The sequence below is a fragment of the Schistocerca americana genome, chromosome 4 (genome assembly GCF_021461395.2).
Source record: "Schistocerca americana isolate TAMUIC-IGC-003095 chromosome 4, iqSchAmer2.1, whole genome shotgun sequence".
Lineage (NCBI taxonomy): Eukaryota > Metazoa > Arthropoda > Insecta > Orthoptera > Acrididae > Schistocerca > Schistocerca americana.
Window position 1 is genome coordinate 95,958,892 of NC_060122.1, and position 19,657 is coordinate 95,978,548.

The 19,657-nt window shown below is 39.2% G+C and overlaps 1 protein-coding gene across 2 annotated transcripts in view; it reads right to left on the reverse strand.

Annotated features, from left to right (window-relative positions):
• Window positions 1-15,284: 15,284 nt before the first annotated feature.
• LOC124613123 (mitogen-activated protein kinase kinase kinase 13) overlaps window positions 15,285-19,657 on the reverse strand; it is a 388,238-nt gene continuing 383,865 nt past the window's right edge. For both annotated transcript variants that reach the window (XM_047141738.1, XM_047141739.1), the window contains exons 11-12: window positions 17,524-17,737; window positions 15,285-17,415 (exon numbers count right to left, since the gene is read on the reverse strand). In XM_047141738.1, the coding sequence (XP_046997694.1) occupies window positions 17,311-17,415; window positions 17,524-17,737 (319 nt within the window). In that variant the 3' untranslated portion in view covers window positions 15,285-17,310. The remainder of the gene's footprint in view (window positions 17,416-17,523; window positions 17,738-19,657) is intronic.

Sequence of the window (19,657 nt, forward strand, 5' to 3'; positions counted from 1 at the left end):
CACTGCAATAAGTTGTTCACCACCATCAGTCTCTCACTTTGCTCTCCTGCTTTCGCACAGTTTGTTCATTAAAATACAATGACGACTTGTGATCTAGTGACCACTTTCCAAATTGGATTCACCTACCAGATGGACTAGGTCCAGATATGAGCTACCAAGATGGATGATCAACAAATAACTTGGATGTGGCAGTGGCCCAGTATTGGAATGCATGGGGAATGTGAGGGTGTTTAAGCACCACAAGGGAGGATTTCTGTATTGTGCACCAAGCACATCATAACCTCCTCATATATCTCCCTGCCATATGAGAAACGATAGACCTAATGCAACACACTGAATTATCTAGCACCATTTGTCAGACAGATAGCAGCCAGACTAGGCAGTTACCGTCTCAGGCATAAGCTGCCATTAATAAAACAGCTGTGTTTGGAGTGGTGCCATGTCAGGAAGCGTGGACTGCTGATAAATGGTGTCACACTGTGTTTGGTGATGAGTTGTGCATCTGCACTGCCCAGATGATCATCGTCAGCAAATGCGGCAGTGACCTAGGGAGAAGTCCACTTCCTCCAATGTTTTGGAGAGGAACAGCAGTGTTACTCCTAGCAGTATGGTGTGAGAAAACATCAGGTAGGACTTCAGATCACAGCTTATATTGATTGAGGGAACACTGACAGCATAACAATACGTTACAGACATCCTGCAGCCTTATACGTTACATCACATGTGACAGTATTGTGGTGCCATTTTTCAGTAGGACAATGCTCATCCAAACATGGGATGCGTCTATATGAACTGTCTGCATGATGCGGAGCAAGTTCCCCACACCTCTCCCGGACAGAACATGTGCAATCCCAGTGCCAGCGTCCAGGATATCAAGGACCAGTTTAAACAGTTGTGTGTCAGCTTGCCTCAGAAGGGAATACAATCACTCATGATGCTCTTGTCAATCAAAATTTCTTTAAGTTTCATTTAGTTTCCTCCTCTCTTCCTGAGTGGTTCACCTTTTTGTCAGGCAGTGTTCTTGGGAAGCTATATTTTGTAGTGTTTTAGGTCCCATCATCAGTATGGACCAAAACACAAAGAAATGTCCAGTAAATATGGACTCTAAAATTCATCCCTTAAGAGCTATCAGCACTTGTTCATCTTTTCTAGTGTGAAACACATCTCTTCTATTGCAAGCACTTTACTGTTGGTAGAATGAGCTGGCCAGTGTACTGGACTTCCCCCAACCAATCCGTTGTCCATTAAATGTTTGTGTGAGGTGTTCTTTGACATTTTGAAGAAAATGGGCTGGTGATCCAGACCACCTCCAGCCATCATTTGAATAGTACCTCCTCTAGCAGCACAGGCCAGTCATGTGATGGGAACTGATGATATATTGCACTAGTCAACCAGTTTGGTAGTATGTGAAGTTCCATAAATCTGGATACATTTCAGCATAAAAGACATGGTGAAACACAGCAAGTTGGGACCTCCTCCATCTTATGTGTAATACTCCCATGAACAACTAATTTTTTTTTCATATTTTCCTTCTATTTTTGAGGTTGCATATGTAATAGGTACACGAATGTACCCAATTGTTGTTTGTGAAAGACTACATTTAAATTTACAGTACAATTGGTTAAATTTATCTGCCTGATTGCAATGAAACAAGTAGTTTCACTAGAAATGATACTAATTAAAAGTTATAGCTAATTGAAATTCCAACTATAGTAAAAACTTTGAGCTAGTGCATAGAATACAATATACGGTTGCCATTTATTCAAAATTACATGTTTCAGTGTTTCTGAAAACATATTTTAAAGTGCATGAAGCTAATTAACTTTCAAGGTACAAGAAACTGACGGTTTGGAACCTCATAATTCTGATTGCCTATTTTGACTTAATGCTTACACGATTCTGAAATTTAACATTGTAAAACTTCCTGGCAGATTAAAACTGTGTGCTGGACCGAGACTCGAACTCGGGGCCTTTGCCTTTCGCGGGCAAGTGCTCTACCAACTGAGCTACCCGAGCACGACTCATGCCCCGTCCTCACAGCTTTACTTCTGCCAGTACCTCATCTCTGTCCGGCACACAGTTTTAATCTGCCAGGAAGTTTCATATCAGCGGACACTCTGCTGCAGAGTGAAAATCTCATTCTTTAACATTGTACTTTCATTGCTACTTTTTTTAATCAGGCAATGCAGCTGACTAATTAACTAAGATTATGAGTAATTTAAAATTATAAAAGATTCATTCCAACATGGATGCAATACTAGTAAATAGGGGATTTTTGACAATGGAAGCCTAGTAAGGATCCATGTTGTTGTTGTGGTCTTCAGTCCTGAGACTGGTTTGATGCAGCTCTCCATGCTACTCTACCCTGTGCAAGCTTTTTCATCTCCCAGTACCTACTGCAACCTACATCCTTCTGAATCTGCTTAGTGTATTCATCTCTTGGTCTCCCTCTACGATTTTTACCCTCCACGCTGCCCTCCAATACTAAATTGGTGATCCCTTGATGCCTCAGAACATGTCCTACCAACCGATCCCTTCTTCTGGTCAAGTTGTGCCACAAACTTCTCTTCTCCCCAATCCTATTCAATACTTCCTCATTAGTTATGTGATCTACCCATCTAATCTTCAGCATTCTACTGTAGCACCACATTTCGAAAGCTTCTATTCTCTTCTTCTCCAAACTATTTATCGTCCATGTTTCACTTCCGTACATGGCTACACTCCATACGAATACTTTCAGAAATGACTTCCTGACACTTAAATCAATACTGGATGTTAACAAATTTCTCTTCTTCAGAAACGCTTTCCTTGCCATTGCCAGCCTACATTTTATATCCTCTCTACTTCGACCATCATCAGTTATTTTGCTCCCCAAATAGGAAAACTCCTTTACTACTTTAAGTGCCTCATTTCCTAATCTACACTCCTGGAAATTGAAATAAGAACACCGTGAATTCATTGTCCCAGGAAGGGGAAACTTTATTGACACATTCCTGGGGTCAGATACATCACATGATCACACTGACAGAACCACAGGCACATAGACACAGGCAACAGAGCATGCACAATGGCGGCACTAGTACAGTGGATATCCACCTTTCGCAGCAATGCAGGCTGCTATTCTCCCATGGAGACGATCGTAGAGATGCTGGATGTAGTCCTGTGGAACGGCTTGCCATGCCATTTCCACCTGGCGCCTCAGTTGGACCAGCGTTCGTGCTGGACGTGCAGACCGCGTGAGACGACGCTTCATCCAGCTCAATGGGGGACAGATCCGGAGATCTTGCTGGCCAGGGTAGTTGACTTACACCTTCTACAGCACGTTGGGTGGCACGGGATACATGCGGACGTGCATTGTCCTGTTGGAAGAGCAAGTTCCCTTGCCGGTCTAGGAATGGTAGAACGATGGGTTCGATGACGGTTTGGATGTACCGTGCACTATTCAGTGTCCCCTCGACGATCACCAGTGGTGTACGGCCAGTGTAGGAGATCGCTCCCCACACCATGATGCCGGGTGTTGGCCCTGTGTGCCTCGGTCGTATGCAGTCCTGATTGTGGCGCTCACCTGCACGGCGCCAAACACGCATACGACCATCATTGGCACCAAGGCAGAAGCGACTCTCATCGCTGAAGACGACACGTCTCCATTCGTCCCTCCATTCACGCCTGTCGCGACACCACTGGAGGCGGGCTGCACGATGTTGGGGCGTGAGCGGAAGACGGCCTAACGGTGTGCGGGACCGTAGCCCAGCTTCATGGAGACGGTTGCGAATGGTCCTCGCCGATACCCCAGGAGCAACAGTGTCCCTAATTTGCTGGGAAGTGGCGGTGCGGTCCCCTACGGCACTGCGTAGGATCCTACGGTCTTGGCGTGCATCCGTGCGTCGCTGCGGTCCGGTCCCAGGTCGACGGGCACGTGCACCTTCCGCCGACCACTGGCGACAACATCGATGTACTGTGGAGACCTCACACCCCACGTGTTGAGCAATTCGGCGGTACGTCCACCCGGCCTCCTGCATGCCCACTATACGCCCTCGCTCAAAGTCCGTCAACTGCACATACGGTTCACGTCCACGCTGTCGCGGCATGCTACCAGTGTTGAAGACTGCGATGGAGCTCCGTATGCCACGGCAAACTGGCTGACACTGACGGCGGCGGTGCACAAATGCTGCGCAGCTAGCGCCATTCGACGGGCAACACCGCGGTTCCTGGTGTGTCCGCTGTGCCGTGCGTGTGATCATTGCTTGTACAGCCCTCTCGCAGTGTCCGGAGCAAGTATGGTGGGTCTGACACACCGGTGTCAATGTGTTCTTTTTTCCATTTCCAGGAGTGTAATTCCCTCAGCATCACCCGACTGAATTAGACTACATTCCATTATCCTTGTTTTGCTTTTGTTGATGTTCATCTTATATCCTCCTCTCAAGACACTGTCCATTCCATTCAACTGCTCTTCCAAGTCCTTTGCTGTCTCTGACAGAATTACAATGTCATCAGCGAACCTCAAAGTTTTTATTTCTTCTCCATGAATTTTAATACCTACTTCGAATTTTTCTTTTGTTTCCTTTACTGCTTGCTCAATATACAGATTGAACAACATCGGGGAGAGGCTACAACCCTGTCTTATTCCCTTCCCAACCACTGCTTCCCTTTCATGTCCCTCGACTCTTATAACTGCCATCTGGTTTCTGTACAAATTGTAAATAGCCTTTCGCTCCCTGTATTTTACCCCTGCCACCTTTAGAATTTGAAAGAGAGTATTCCAGTCAACATTGTCAAAAGCTTTCTCTAAGTCTACAAATGCTAGAAATGTAGGTTTGCCTTTCCTTAATCTTTCTTCTAAGATAAGTCGTAAGGTCAGTATTGCCTCACGTGTTCCAGTGTTTCTACGGAATCCAAACTGATCTTCCCCGAGGTTGGCTTCTACTAGTTTTTTCCATTCGTCTGTAAAGAATTCGTGTTAGTATTTTGCAGCTGTGACTTATTAAGCTGATAGTTCGGTAATTTTCACATCTGTCAACACCTGCTTTCTTTGGGATTGGAATTATTATATTCTTCTTGAAGTCTGAGGGTATTTCGCCTGTTTCATACATCTTGCTCACCAGATGGTAGAGTTTTGTCAGGACTGGCTCTCCCACGGCCGTCAGTAGTTCCAATGGAATATTGTCTACTCCGGGGGCCTTGTTTCGACTCAGGTCTTTCAGTGCTCTGTCAAACTCTTCACGCAGTATCATATCTCCCATTTCATCTTCATCTACATCCTCTTCCATTTCCACAATATTGTCCTCAAGTACATCGCCCTTGTATAGACCCTCTATATACTCCTTCCACCTTTCTGCTTTCCCTTCTTTGCTTAGAACTGGGTTTCCATCTGAGCTCTTGATATTCATACAAGTCGTTCTCTTATCTCCAAAGGTCTCTTTAATTTTCCTGTAGGCGGTATCTATCTTACCCCTAGTGAGATAGGCCTCTACATCCTTACATTTGTCCTCTAGCCATCCCTGCTTAGCCATTTTGCACTTCCTGTCGATCTCATTTTTGAGACGTTTGTATTCCTTTTTGCCTGTTTCACTTACTGCATTTTTATATTTTCTCCTTTCATCAATTAAATACAATATTTCTTCTGTTACCCAAGGATTTCTACTAGCCCTCGTCTTTTTACCTACTTGATCCTCTGCTGCCTTCACTACTTCATCCCTCAAAGCTACCCATTCTTCTTCTACTGTATTTATTTCCCCCATTCCTGTCAATTGCTCCCTTATGCTCTCCCTGAATCTCTGTACAACCTCTGGTTCTTTTAGTTTATCCAGGTCCCATCTCCTTAAATTCCCACCTTTTTGCAGTTTCTTCAGTTTTAATCTACAGGTCATAACCAATAGATTGTGGTCAGAGTCCACATCTGCCCCTGGAAATGTCTTACAATTTAAAATCTGGTTCCTATATCTCTGTCTTACCATTATATAATCTATCTGATACCTTTTAGTATCTCCAGGGTTCTTCCATGTATACAACCTTCTTTCATGATTCTTAAACCAAGTGTTAGTTATGATTATGTTGTGCTCTGTGCAAAATTCTACCAGGCGGCTTCCTCTTTCATTTCTGTCCCCCAATCCATATTCACCTACTATGTTTCCTTCTCTCCCTTTTCCTACACTCGAATTCCAGTCACCCATGACTATTAAATTTTCGTCTCCCTTCACAATCTGAATAATTTCTTTTATTTCATCATACATTTCTTCAATTTCTTCGTCATCTGCAGAGCTAGTTGGCATATAAACTTGTACTACTGTAGTAGGTGTGGGCTTCGTATCTATCTTGGCCACAATAATGCGTTCACTATGCTGTTTGTAGTAGCTTACTCGCACTCCTATGTTTTTATTCATTATTAAACCTACTCCTGCATTACCCCTATTTCATTTTGTGTTTATAACCCTGTAGTCACCTGACCAGATGTCTTGTTCCTCCTGCCACCGAACTTCACTAATTCCCACTATATCTAACTTCAACCTATCCATTTCCCTTTTTAAATTTTCTAACCTACCTGCCCGATTAAGGGATCTGACATTCCACGCTCCGATCCGTAGAACGCCAGTTTTCTTTCTCCTGATAACGACATCCTCTTGAGTAGTCCCCGCCCGGAGATCCGAATGGGGGACTATTTTACCTCCGGAATATTTTACCCAAGAGGACGCCATCATCATGTAATCATACAGTAAAGCTGCATGCCCTCGGGAGAATTACGGCTGTAGTTTCCCCTTGCTTTCAGCCGTTCGCAGTACCAGCACAGCAAGGCCATTTTGGTTATTGTTACAAGGCCAGATCAGTCAATCATCCAGACTGTTGCCCTTGCAACTACTGAAAAGGCTGCTGCCCCTCTTCAGGAACCACACGTTTGTCTGGCCTCTCAACCGACACCCCTCCGTTGTGGTTGCACCTACAGTACGGCTATCTGTATCGCTGCATGCAAGCCTCCCCACCAACGGCAAGGTCCATGGTTCATGGGGGGGGGGGGGGGGGGGGGGGGTTCCATATACTTTTATAATTTACTAACCTTCAACATTTTTCATATACCAGATAACGGTAGACTTACAGTCCTTACAAAATATCAAAATGTTAAGTTGTTTCAAGAATCACATCGTATTCATACCACCCCTGCCTCAAAAATCACCAGTACCCGTCGCACCATCAGCCAAGTAACATCTACATTCTATATCAAAAAGTCTGTAATCAGAAACCACTCAGATAACATCACATGCCGGATCTTGTTAAAGTTTGTTCTTAGCTAATACAATGTTAACATTTATCTCGTTGAAAGTAGATACTCAAATAACAATTGCATCATATTGATGCCTATAAAATTCCTAATATTAACTACACCAAATCAAAGTGTTAAAATTATAAAACTTTTTTTCATTGGATAGCTTGGTTTATGGTGCTACTTTCTACAATACTACAACATGAACACTGTATATGCTACATGTAGATGATGCTACTCTATATAGCTTTCACTGTGAATGTGTTACTCTGGTGAAACTATTGTGCCAGTCAGCATTGTGATTGTGCTTTTGAGTTGATTCCTTTGCCACAATGAACTATCATTATTTCATTAAGAGCGGGTTTGCTGCACAAAAACTTTTTTGCAAGAACTGTAATGAAGTACAGTATGTAGTTTTTGCTTACCTGCTTACAAAAGGGAATTGTGAAACCTGAACAGGCCACCAATCACTAATGTAACAAAATTGAAAGTAAAAAGTGATTAATTTCTAACTTTAAATACCGTATAGGCTACGTTATTCAGACTATCTTTCTGTCTCTGAGTTTTTAGTCGGCTACAACTAATGACACAAGAGATGCCAGTTACCAAGAGAATAAAATCTGGTAAAATGGATAAGTGACAGTTGGCTGGACCTGCAGTTGGCTGCACAGTTGCTTCCATTTGCCAGACCATAACAGACCACTTCCGACATGGAATAATAAGCTTCCATTATACTGAACCTGCAATATAAAAATAGTTCACAAACTTACAACATAACCTCGTTCCACTGGAACTAATGTGTGTGCTGCACTCGCCCAGAACTGTGAATACAGTTTACAGTAACAACATTAACATATGTTTACTGCATGTTCTACCCATGCATAACAACAGTCTTTGTCTTTTGTAGGTCGTTCGTAACAGCAAAGAGGTTGCAGTGGAAGAGATATGTTTCACTTTAGCAAAAATTATCAAGTGCTCACAGTTCTTTAGAGCTCATGTTTACTGGACATTTCTGTCTTATTTTGGTCCATACTACCACCTCTCAAAATACGAAAAAGTTTCTTTAACACTCTATATTCCACCCTGTTTCAGTTGTCAGGACTGTGGCTGATTTATCAGCACCCAAAAAGCCTGTGTGCTTGCTCAGCAACCATGGAAGCAGCAGAGGAAAATAAGAGGGGCTATTAGAATAATTACACACCCCAAGACCACGAACAGGGAGAATCGCTACAAGTTACCAACATTACCAGTCCTACATGTTGCATATGTTTGCCAGCCATCTCCTCCACAAGACCTAGGCTCAATAGTATAAACAAATGACCACAAGAAAAATGCCATGCTGCATCAAAGTCTTGCTGCAAGAAAACTTCTCCCCTGAATACGAGCTACCATTCAGCTGTTGGCTGTCATGCCAGTCACCCACTACCTGGAGTAGCATAGGCAACAGCCCATCTGTTCATTGGTATCTTGACTTTGAAATGTCCAATGTAATGGCAGTTATCACCTGACAATGAAAATAAAATATGTGGCCTTCCAGCCATTCCCACAATATAGCATTTAAGTTGTCCTGAAGAGGAGTACAGTATTCTTTTCCTTTCAGTGCCTATCCAATTTGGATGTTGGCGATCATTGTGGTACTCTTCTCCTGTTGGTAGCAACATAGAACAGTTCTGTCGAAGACATACTGAACCAGCATCTAACGTTGACAAACGAAGTTATTCGTCTCCTTCCAGGATCTCTTTTCCCTTGAAGTATTTTTTGCAGCAAATCGTGGCTATTTGTATTCCGCATGATACGTCCTAAATATTGCAACTTTCGGCATTTCACTACCTTGATCAATTTAGGTATAGTGTTCATTCTTCTCAAAACTTATTCGTTTATCACTCTCTGGGTTCAAGGTATTCTCAGGATCTGCCTATAAAACCACAGTTAAAAGGCCTTAAGCTTCTTTTCCATGTATTTATTGAAGGTCTCTACTCCATACAGGAGGACAGAATATACATAATAGTGCAAAAGTCTGATTTTTGTTCTTAAAATTAGGTTATGGCTTTTGAAGACAGCAGTCATTTTCAGAAACGCACTTCTTGCTTTCCCCAATGCAAATCTTGATATCTTGCGATTTATCCCAATTTTCATTTATTATGGTTCCAAGGTGTGTGCATTGTTTTACCCTTTCTATAGTTCTTTGGTTACTCCTGTAGTATTTTCTTTACTTACAACCATGAGTTTTGTCTTTGTGGTGTTTATTTCAAGCCCACTCTGACTGCTAACTCTTACAATTCTATCTGTTAATAATTGTAACTCTTAGTTAGTGTTGGCAAATACAATAGTATCATCAGAGTGTTGAATGTTGTTTAAGCTTTTTCCATTTATCATGATTCTTTCTTCTACTTCTTCCAGATAGCCTCTGAATATGAATTCTGAGTATATATTAAATAGTATGAGTGGCAACGTACATCCCTATCTTACTCCCCTGAGAGTTTTGACTGCGTCAGTGTGTTCTCTATCAATACGCAACACCGCTTTTTGATTCCAGTACAAATTCTTGATGATTTGCAGATCTCTTTCCTCCATTCCATTGTTTCTCAAAATCTCCATCAATCTGTCATGTTTTACTCTATCAAAAGCCATCTGGTAATCTATTAGGCAAGCAAATACATTTTTACTTACAATTCTACAGCTCTGAAACAATACTTGTACACTGAACAAGGCTTCTGTCATACTCACAGCATTAACAAACTCAAACTGATTAGTGGCTATCTGTTCATCACAAAGTCTATATATTTTTCTGTTTATAACCATCGAAAACAATTTCAAGATATGGCTCATTAAGATTATTGTACGATAATCTCCACATTGTTTTGCATTTAGCTTTTTGGGCAGAGTAATAAACTCTGACTTCAGCCACTCCAATGGAATGTTTCCAGATACATAAATTTGACTGAAAATTTTGGTTAACTATTTTACGTGATTGTCATCCATCAGTTTTAAGAACTCCGCTTCTACATTGTCTGATCCCGCAGCCTTTCTGTCCTCCATCTGAGTGATGGCTGTTTGAACCTCTACTTCTAGTATATCTGTACCACGTATCTCATTTATACTTGAATTAAAAGCAAATCTATTGTTGTGAAATAAATTGTCTGCATATTTTTTCCATTGCTTTTTCTTGTTTTCTAATTCCACCATCAAATTTCCTGCTTCATCCACTAGTTTCCCACTGATGGTCTTCCAGTGCTTCCCTGTTATTTCTTTGACTTTCTTGTTTACATGAAACTATTATATTTACTTTGATAAAACTCGATTTCCTCACACTACTCCACTTCTGCATTTTCTTTTTCCTCCCTTATTTTTCTTCTGACATCTTTATTTATCTCCTTGTACTCCATTAGGTTTCCCTTATTTAATCTCCTGTACTCCATTAGATTCAGTTTCTCGTCATCCATAACTTCCTCTTCTTTCTCTTTGGTTTCATGCATTATATTTATTTATTTATTTATTTATTTTTTGCTGTACAACATTCTGTAATTTGTTCAATTCTAAATTGACATTGTTACTTACGATGTCTCCTGTGTTCTGTTTGTATATTCTGTTGTACTATCGGGTCTTTGATTTTCCTCAAATTTTAGATCAGCTTTTTCATTTTATTGACTCTCTTCATTCTAATTTTAAAAACTCTTACAAGTGGTGTGTGATCAGAGTTTACATCTGCTCCTGGGTATGTTTTCACTGATTTACAACTGTTCCTGAAACATTTATTTACTAATATGAAATCAATCTGATTTCTCACACATTTCCCAGGACTGTCTATTGGAGACTTCCATGTATAAAACCTTCTAGATGGAAGTTTAAATCAAGTGTTCATAATCACTAGATCATTTGACACTGCAAAATTTTCAAGATCATCCCCTCTAGAATTCCCCTCTCCTAGCCCAAATGGTCCTATCATGTCTGATGTTTTACTTTCCCCTACTTTAAAATCAAAATTTCCCATCACAACTGTCAACTTATATTTGGTAAGTATTTTCAAAACTCCATTTATATTATCATAAATTCTTCTGTCTCTTCATCTTCCTCGTCCACTGCATTATATTTATATCACTAGGGCTACCTAAATACATTATGCGGGCTGAAACAGGTATGAAACTTTTTGAGACATCTTGCTAGTTTCACTGACAGTATTACACCAACTTCTTGCTCATGCTTCCTGTCTGACATTCTTGAGTATCGCACTCTAAGTCCATTTATGTAAATATCTCCTGTGTTTGGCCATCGCATCTCACTAACTCCAAGTATCTTTATTCCCATCCTATCCATTTCTTGAATTGTATTATGTATTTTCCCACCTTGATTCATTGATTTTACATTCCACATTGCCACTTTTGTTTTTTTTTTTTTTTCTTGCCCTTTGATTTTCTTCATGTCTGTACTCATAACTGTTCCTCCCAGAGATCCAATTGAGGAACTTACTCCGGTTGCTAATTTCGCCATGACCATGATTACTAGGACATGTCGTAAGGCCTTTAATGAAGTCATTGTCCATTGTGTTTTACATCTAATGTCATTTACCATCTTCATAGTTCCTCTGCCTTTAGAGCCAGTTTCCCAACTCTAGGGCAAAATAGTGCCCTAACTTCAATCCACTATTGGCAAGAAGGACGACTCCTTACACCAGGAGTCACTCAGTTGCCATAGCCTCGTGAGTCTAAAGTAGGGTGCACCATATGCAGGTGAGGATGGCATTTGAGTAGAAATTACTACTTACACTGTATAGACTGTCGAAAGTCAGTCCATTTATCCTAATCCTGACACTTTAATCCCTTTTTGTCTTTAACACACCCTAGATTCTTGGATTTGCAGTTGTTACTGACAATAATCCATAGTTCTGTCACCATTATTGAGAGTTACAGTATCTCACCACTTCCTACCTCCAAACATTAAAACCACTGCCCATTATGAAATGGAACACCATCTGGTGCCACTGCGGGCACATGACACATTTCAGAAATGGCAAAACTGGTCAGCTGTTCACGTGCTGCTGTCATGAGCATTATGAAAAGTGGCTGAAGGTCCATGAAACCACAAGTAGTCAACAATGTGTTGTAAGCCCACAACTTGTCACGGAACATGGAGGTTGGAGGCTTATCTGCTCTGTAAAACAGGATAGCTGGAAAGTTGTGGCAGACCCAATGACACAATATGCTGCTGGTGCAAGCACAAGTGTTTCACAGCTTGCTTTTCTGTGCACATTTTTGAACATAGTGTAATAGCTAGGTCTAACTCTGTTACCAGCTTCCTTATTCACAACAATGTCAGTATACGTCACACCATTCATTCATAGATACATTTGTTGATGTCTTACAGGTATGTCACTAATCTTTCCATTTAAATTCAGAGACCACTTTTAAGTGTAATCACAGCCTATCCATTTTGTTAAAATTTTAAAGTTTCCACAAGAAATTTCAAATTTTAAAAATCTCTACTCTGATTTTTTTTCCCCGCCTCATTTCGGGACCCAAAATAGGAACTTATTCACATATGGAACTCTTTGCCAAAAAAGCCATCTGATTAGGGTTATTTTTAAAAATACCTATTCCATGGATACACTGTCTTGTCATTAATGCTATTCAGAAGCTTTCTACGCAGTCATGCTATTGTTAGCAATTTTTTATTCTGACTTTAGGACCAATCCCTCATGTGAATGACAAGCAATTCTTCAAACTCTATGATTTAAGAATAAAGGACTAATAGACAGCTAGTCCGTAAAATTCTTACAGATACAGCGTCAAAAGTAAAGTACATGCCCAAAATTTCTAATCTCTATAAAACAATACAGGTGTGAGTCAAGGTGATGGCTCTCCAGTGATCTGGAAATGTGTATTTTAAAAATTAGTTTAATTTGAATTGAAGAATAAAAAGAATGTCAAGGATGGCAACAAAACTTAGAAAAAGAAAACAGTGTATTTAAGTAAATTGCCTGGCAGCTGAAGATGATTTTGTTGTACCATCTGAAAATCTAGTGGGTGCAGAAATATACATCAATCTGTTGAAAAATATAGCTAGTAGTGCAGGTTTAAGAGTCTCTGCAGAAAGAATCAAATTTGTCACTAACATAAAAAAATTCACCTTACAGAGTTCAGGACAGACAATTCAGGGAAATGAGTTATTAAAAACCTGTCATAAATGAAAAGATATGCAAAACGGAAAGAGCATCCTACAGAAGTGAATGCCTAGCACTGAACAATAAACTAAAAATATTAGAGAGAAGTATCATGAGCGAAATTTTAGGGCCAATGGACCTCTGAGGCCATGAGTGCCCTTCACACAGCACATCATCTCTCAGGCAACTGAAAGATGGTTTAAATCCCATGTCTGTTTAAGATTTTTTTCACTCAATGGAAAATCTGGGATGGGATGTAACGATATTATGGAAGGAAAGTTGCTACTCACCATACAGCAGAGATGCTGAGCTGCAGATAGCCACAACCAAAAGACTGTCACAAATAATATTTTGGCCAGCAAGGCCTTTGTCGAAAATAGATGAAATGCACATGGGCGTGCACACACACACACACACACACACACACACACACACACACACACACACACAGAGAGAGAGAGAGAGAGAGAGAGAGAGAGAGAGAGAGAGAGAGAGAGAGAGATCAGTACAGCTCTCTATTTGACAGGGTGATGGAAATTTTGCCCGTTCAGATATCAGTTCTTGTGGGCTGCCTTATGATACACTGAATGGCCAAGGTGTCCATCTAACTTCCACTCAACTAGAACATCTAAGAAGGATAGCTTTCCTTTGTCCACCATCACCACAGTAAAGTGTAAAATGACTGTGCACATATTTATTTATGAAACACTCAGAGTGTAGGATACCTTCGGATCCTCTCTACTGCCATTCCTACACTCTGAGGGAAGTGGACTCTTCTAGCAGAATAATGCCTGTGTATATACCTCTTACAATGCACAATGTTCTTTCGAAACATTTATCAGCCCTTTTGTAACACTATTATCAAACTTTTCCCTGCAGAGGATGAGTGAAATCTGATGGTCAGTCTGGATCAGTGGCATCACACCTTAACTGACTGCACCATGATGAAGTGTTGAAGATTATGTCCAGAGATGACTTTTGACACCTTTATGCATCATAGTAAGGAGAGCACCAAAACTAAATGTGGCTATGGAAAACACTGAAATTATTTTCCAAGGCACAGCTGTACTAGTGCAATCATATAAACATTCCAATATGTATAACAAGTGCATAAAGCTTTGTTCATATTGGACCTTTGCTTAAGGGTCTGATTTTTCATTTTTCACAAGTGCATAAACTTCTTGGTATCTGCTCTGTGTATGTAGAATTGGCAATTACATATATTCTAAAATCAACACATAGGTTTTGAGCTCATGTTAACTTCCTAATCTCACTTAATTCTTCTTGCACAAAACCTTACTGCCTACTCTACCTAAAAATGGCAAAATCTGAAATGGCAATGCAAAAATGCTCACAAACTGGGGAAAATGCAGTTACTGCTAGGTGCGACTGCACATAAGTATTATAAAAATTGAATCTTCAACTCAGTGAAGCACATACAGTGGTTCTTTTGTTTTGCAACACGAATATGAGTTGCGATGAAAAGCCTGCTTTCATTCTGAGGAAGGACACTATTTGAATGCTTGCTAACAATTTTGATCCTATTTACTTGATCATCTACTGCTCAGCACCTCAGCTGTATGTGGAATTATTTCATTTACACCTACATGTCTGCATTCTTTGTGTTAGAAAAGAAATTTGTTTCAATATGTGTTCATATTTAAACACTCTGCTGCTGTAGATCATTATGTCGCATAATAATAAAAAAGAGGAATTGAGGCAAAACAGTTCCCTGAATACAGGTTATGTTAAGTAGTGACACATTATTTTAGTTAATAAGAATAAAACATTACATTTCCATTGACATTTTTTTTAAAGACAAATTTTAACTTCGAGTAACAATTATTAACAGGTCATTTTGACTGTGCTGCAAACTTCTGTGCATCACTGAACGTTGCATTTTAAAGGAGATGATGATCATTATTTCCATGTGTACAGCAGCCATACTTTGAAATTAACACACAACACGATGAATGTATGTAACATTTACAGGTGTAAATAGTGTGGAACGAATTTAACATCTTTCACCAGAGCAGCTAACAGAAAAGTCATTTATAAAATCAAAAACTTCTCTCAGGCAGACACTTTATTTTAGACATTTTTAACATATTTCATGAAATAGATTAAACATTACAGAAACTTGTACTTTTGGAATGAAATATTTTATTCAGTACTTTAAAGTGCTCCACAGCCTCCGTTTATATATTTATATATAGCTTACTGGAATATCTAATTTACATCATCATAATTATATACAGAGACTGTGTAGAAGCAGCTAACGGGCTCCGCAATCTAAGTGAGGTACACAAATATACTCTTCTCTTTACACTGAATGTGAGAATTAAATGGGGAACTCTGAATGTACTCTTCCACTGTATCTGAAGTAAAGAATCTGTGCTAATATTAATATCATCTACATTTTTCTTTCTACAATGAACATATTGCATCATCTCGCTAGTCTCAGAGTAACAAAAAACTTACTTAATAATATCTTACACAGACTTAAAAAAATAAATATTGAACAGCAAAAATCTAAAAATTACACAACCACACAAGAATGTCATGGTAATATTGAGTGTCTGACAGTCATGCTTAGGAATCTCAAATTCATGCAAGGTGCACTGAGAAAAGAAATGATAATCAATACTATTCTCTAAAATTAATTTACTGTAGGAATGGAGAAAAAGTATTCTTTGCCATTCTGCATGCGCGCACGCACCCACCCACACACACACACACACACACACACACACACACACAAATTATAAACTAAGAAGAGCAACATTTTTGAAGTGTGAATACACTTCATTCATGACAGAAGCTTACAGACACTCATCATATTTCAGGCCAGTCACAGTGAATCACTAATAGATTTAGAGGCATTATAAAATACACAGTACATGAAATCTGAATGAGATGTGCTGCTTATGTACAGTCAATAACCAGTAGCATAGTTATGCTAAAGTCTCTCTTTTCTTCTTAAATAAAATACCTTGCTGTAAGAAACTACTTGGGAGGATCTGATGGCTACAAGTATAGTAACAACAAAATGATCTACAGTGTGTGACAATATGTCATTATTTGACCTGTACAGCATAAACATTATAATATTGATAGCATGCATCTACACAAATTACTTTGAGAAATATATGTAATTAAATAACTTTGTACATATGCATAAGTCATTGAGTGGCAGTGAATGTGAACTTATTTTTGTGATGTCTGTCTGTCAAACTCCTGTCCCTGAGATTCAGTCTTTAAACCACAATTCAGACATTAATATATCCATGTTTTACAATCTTTATCACTCAAAGCAAATTTCAATAACACGTAAAAATAATACTGCTTCTGATATGGAATGTAAAATATTTGACTAATTTTACTGCACCAGCTCGATGCCCAATAAAATACGTCTACATGCAACGACAACATAAATAAAATTATTAATATCTCAGCTGCATCCATCATGATGCAAACACCATTAAAACATGGATAGCTAGAAGGAATGTGATGAACATTTAACGTGAGATCATTCTCTATTGTCAACAGTGAACACTAGCACATGCCAAACCTATTGTTGTGATGTGACTTAATTTTTCTGCTATGTGACTTACAGTCTGCTCTCTATATCAAAAAAATAATTTGCAGAAAATAAAGTGGCCTGAAAATGTGACTAATTGTAGCCAAAACTAAATTGATTCTTAATGTAAAAATTCTGGAATGTTGCCTTATAATTAACAACATTGTCACGACATACCTCTTAAACTTCATCACATTCCGTATATAATGATTGTACATTATACATAAATTTTAAAATGTCATATGTTACTAAAAACAACCTTAACTTAATTATAAAAGGAATCAAGTTCAGTGGAAAGGAGTATGTCGAATATTCCTGCCATCAGACAATTGTCTCTATCTTCGGCGAGTTCGCTAGCTGTGTTCCAATAGTCATATCACTCACGTCGTCCGATTCGGAATCTGAACTGCCAGGTGATGTTACTCCCTATAAACCAAGAAACGATTTTTAGCACTATTATACTTTTTCTCTGCTTCATTTAATCATCATATTCAATGAATCAACTTTATGAGAACTACAGTCATCTTTACTTACATCTTGGGAGTCACTATGTGCTCGTTTGTTGCCTAAATTCGTAATGGACTTTAAAAGGTCTGGGTTGCTCTCCAGGGTGGAGCACTGGCTAGAAGGCGGGTGGCTGTATTCAGAAGTATTTTCTTCGTCTGACAAATTGCTGAGTGTTGCAGCAACCACTGCTTGCTTGTATCTGCGGGACCTCACACCTGGTGCAATAGGTCTCCGAGCAATGCTGTATAACACAAAAATAATTCACTGACAATACGAATATGTACACAGCTTACATTCATTTTAAAGACATAGCTGTGAATTATATATCTGATGTATTTGCATTTTACTACTGATAAAGACAGTCATAGCTATAGCTGATTGTTGAGTCATACAAATAGTTCTGATTTAATATATAAAATAAAAGATTACTTATAACTTTCCAACAATTGATGCATTTTGTCACAGACATTATGTCCACCCTCGCAAAAATGTTGCATTTGTTGTTGTGAATACATCATCATAGTTTAAATTCACACTCCACATGTAAAATTCACACTATCAAGAACCTACTGATGTCTAGCGTATCCAAGCCACTTTCATAGTAAAAACCATGTTAAATTTATACAAGTAAAAATCAACATACATTGATATCAAACTGCCCGGAAGATTAAAACTGTGTGACACATCATGATTTAAACCCAGAATCTTTACCTTTCACAGTCAAGTGCTTTACTGACTGAGCTATCTTGGAACAACCCAAACCCGCCCTCAGGGCTCCACTTCTACCAATGCCTCCCTCTACAGTTTTAATCTGCCAGGAAGTTCAAATCAGTTCACACTCCACTCCAGAGCAAAAATTCATTCTGGGAACACGTGTTAACTTCATAAGCAGTACTTCTTGACAGCTCATAAGTTTTCCTATGAACTATCTGACTGATGTTGTGATACTCCTGGCCAGACATGACCAATTGTTCCATCTGGAAAATCAATTAGTAATTCCAATTTTTTCTAACAAGCTATTTGTCTATGTTATGGGAAAATTATGTTTATTCTCCAATTCTGCATAATGATAAACTCTGCTATCTAGACTGTATTCCTTCCCTTTCTAATTGTGAGGTTGCTACAACAATGTGATTAACCATTATTCATCTTCCTATTCACTGACAGTTACTTTATATGGAATCTTTGGGATCAGTTGTTTTGTGTTGAAATGAAACGCAAATTTAATGGCACTCAGCAGTTGGTTAGCAATTTAATAAAGGTATTTCCCCACAAATAATTTGTAAGCATTGTCAGTCTTTTTGAAACTTTGTTTATAGTTTTCAACCCTACCTCCAAAAACCCACTACATTGAGTATTTTGGACTTTGTGTCTGACTTCAGAAGTAATCCAAGTAAGTCCACTTATCACTGCAGAGGAAAGAACACTAACATTTGCATCTGGAGCATAGCACATAATGTTGATCATAAACAAAAACTAAATGAAATCTCTTGATATGTTTGAAGTATGTTGTTGGAGACAGTATTAAAGATAAAATGGTCAGATAGACCCATCAACCTTTCAAATAACTGCTGAGGGAACCACATTAATGAAAACAATCTACAGAAGACAATACAAGTGGATAGGTCACATAATAATCCAGAAGAAAATTTCACTATACAGCAGAGTGTGTGCTGATATGAAACTATCTTGTAGATTAAAAGTGTGTGCCGGACCAGGTCTTTAATTTGAGACCCTTGCTTTCCATGATAGTTGAGTATTCTGGCAGAGGAACTTGTGAAGGTGAAAATGCAAAGTTCACACGTTATACTTGGATAGTTCAGTTGGTAGGGCAGGAGCCTCTGAAAGATGAATGTCCCACGGTCAAGTCTTGGCTTGCCGCACACTTTCAATTTGTCAGGAAGTTTCGCAGCCAGTTCATTGCAATCATTGCACAATCATTCTAGAAGGAGCAATACAAGGAAACAATGTGAGAGGATGAGCCCAAATGGCATTCTTAAAACAATCCTTAATAAGTCATTTTCGAAGCTGAATAAAACTGGCTGGCTGTGGACTGTTTCCACACTAACCAAAGGATTTATCTGTGACTCAGATGTCACTGATTCTTAAATTCATATTGTTAGTATTTTTACACAGGAAATACTTTCCAGTTTTATCACTT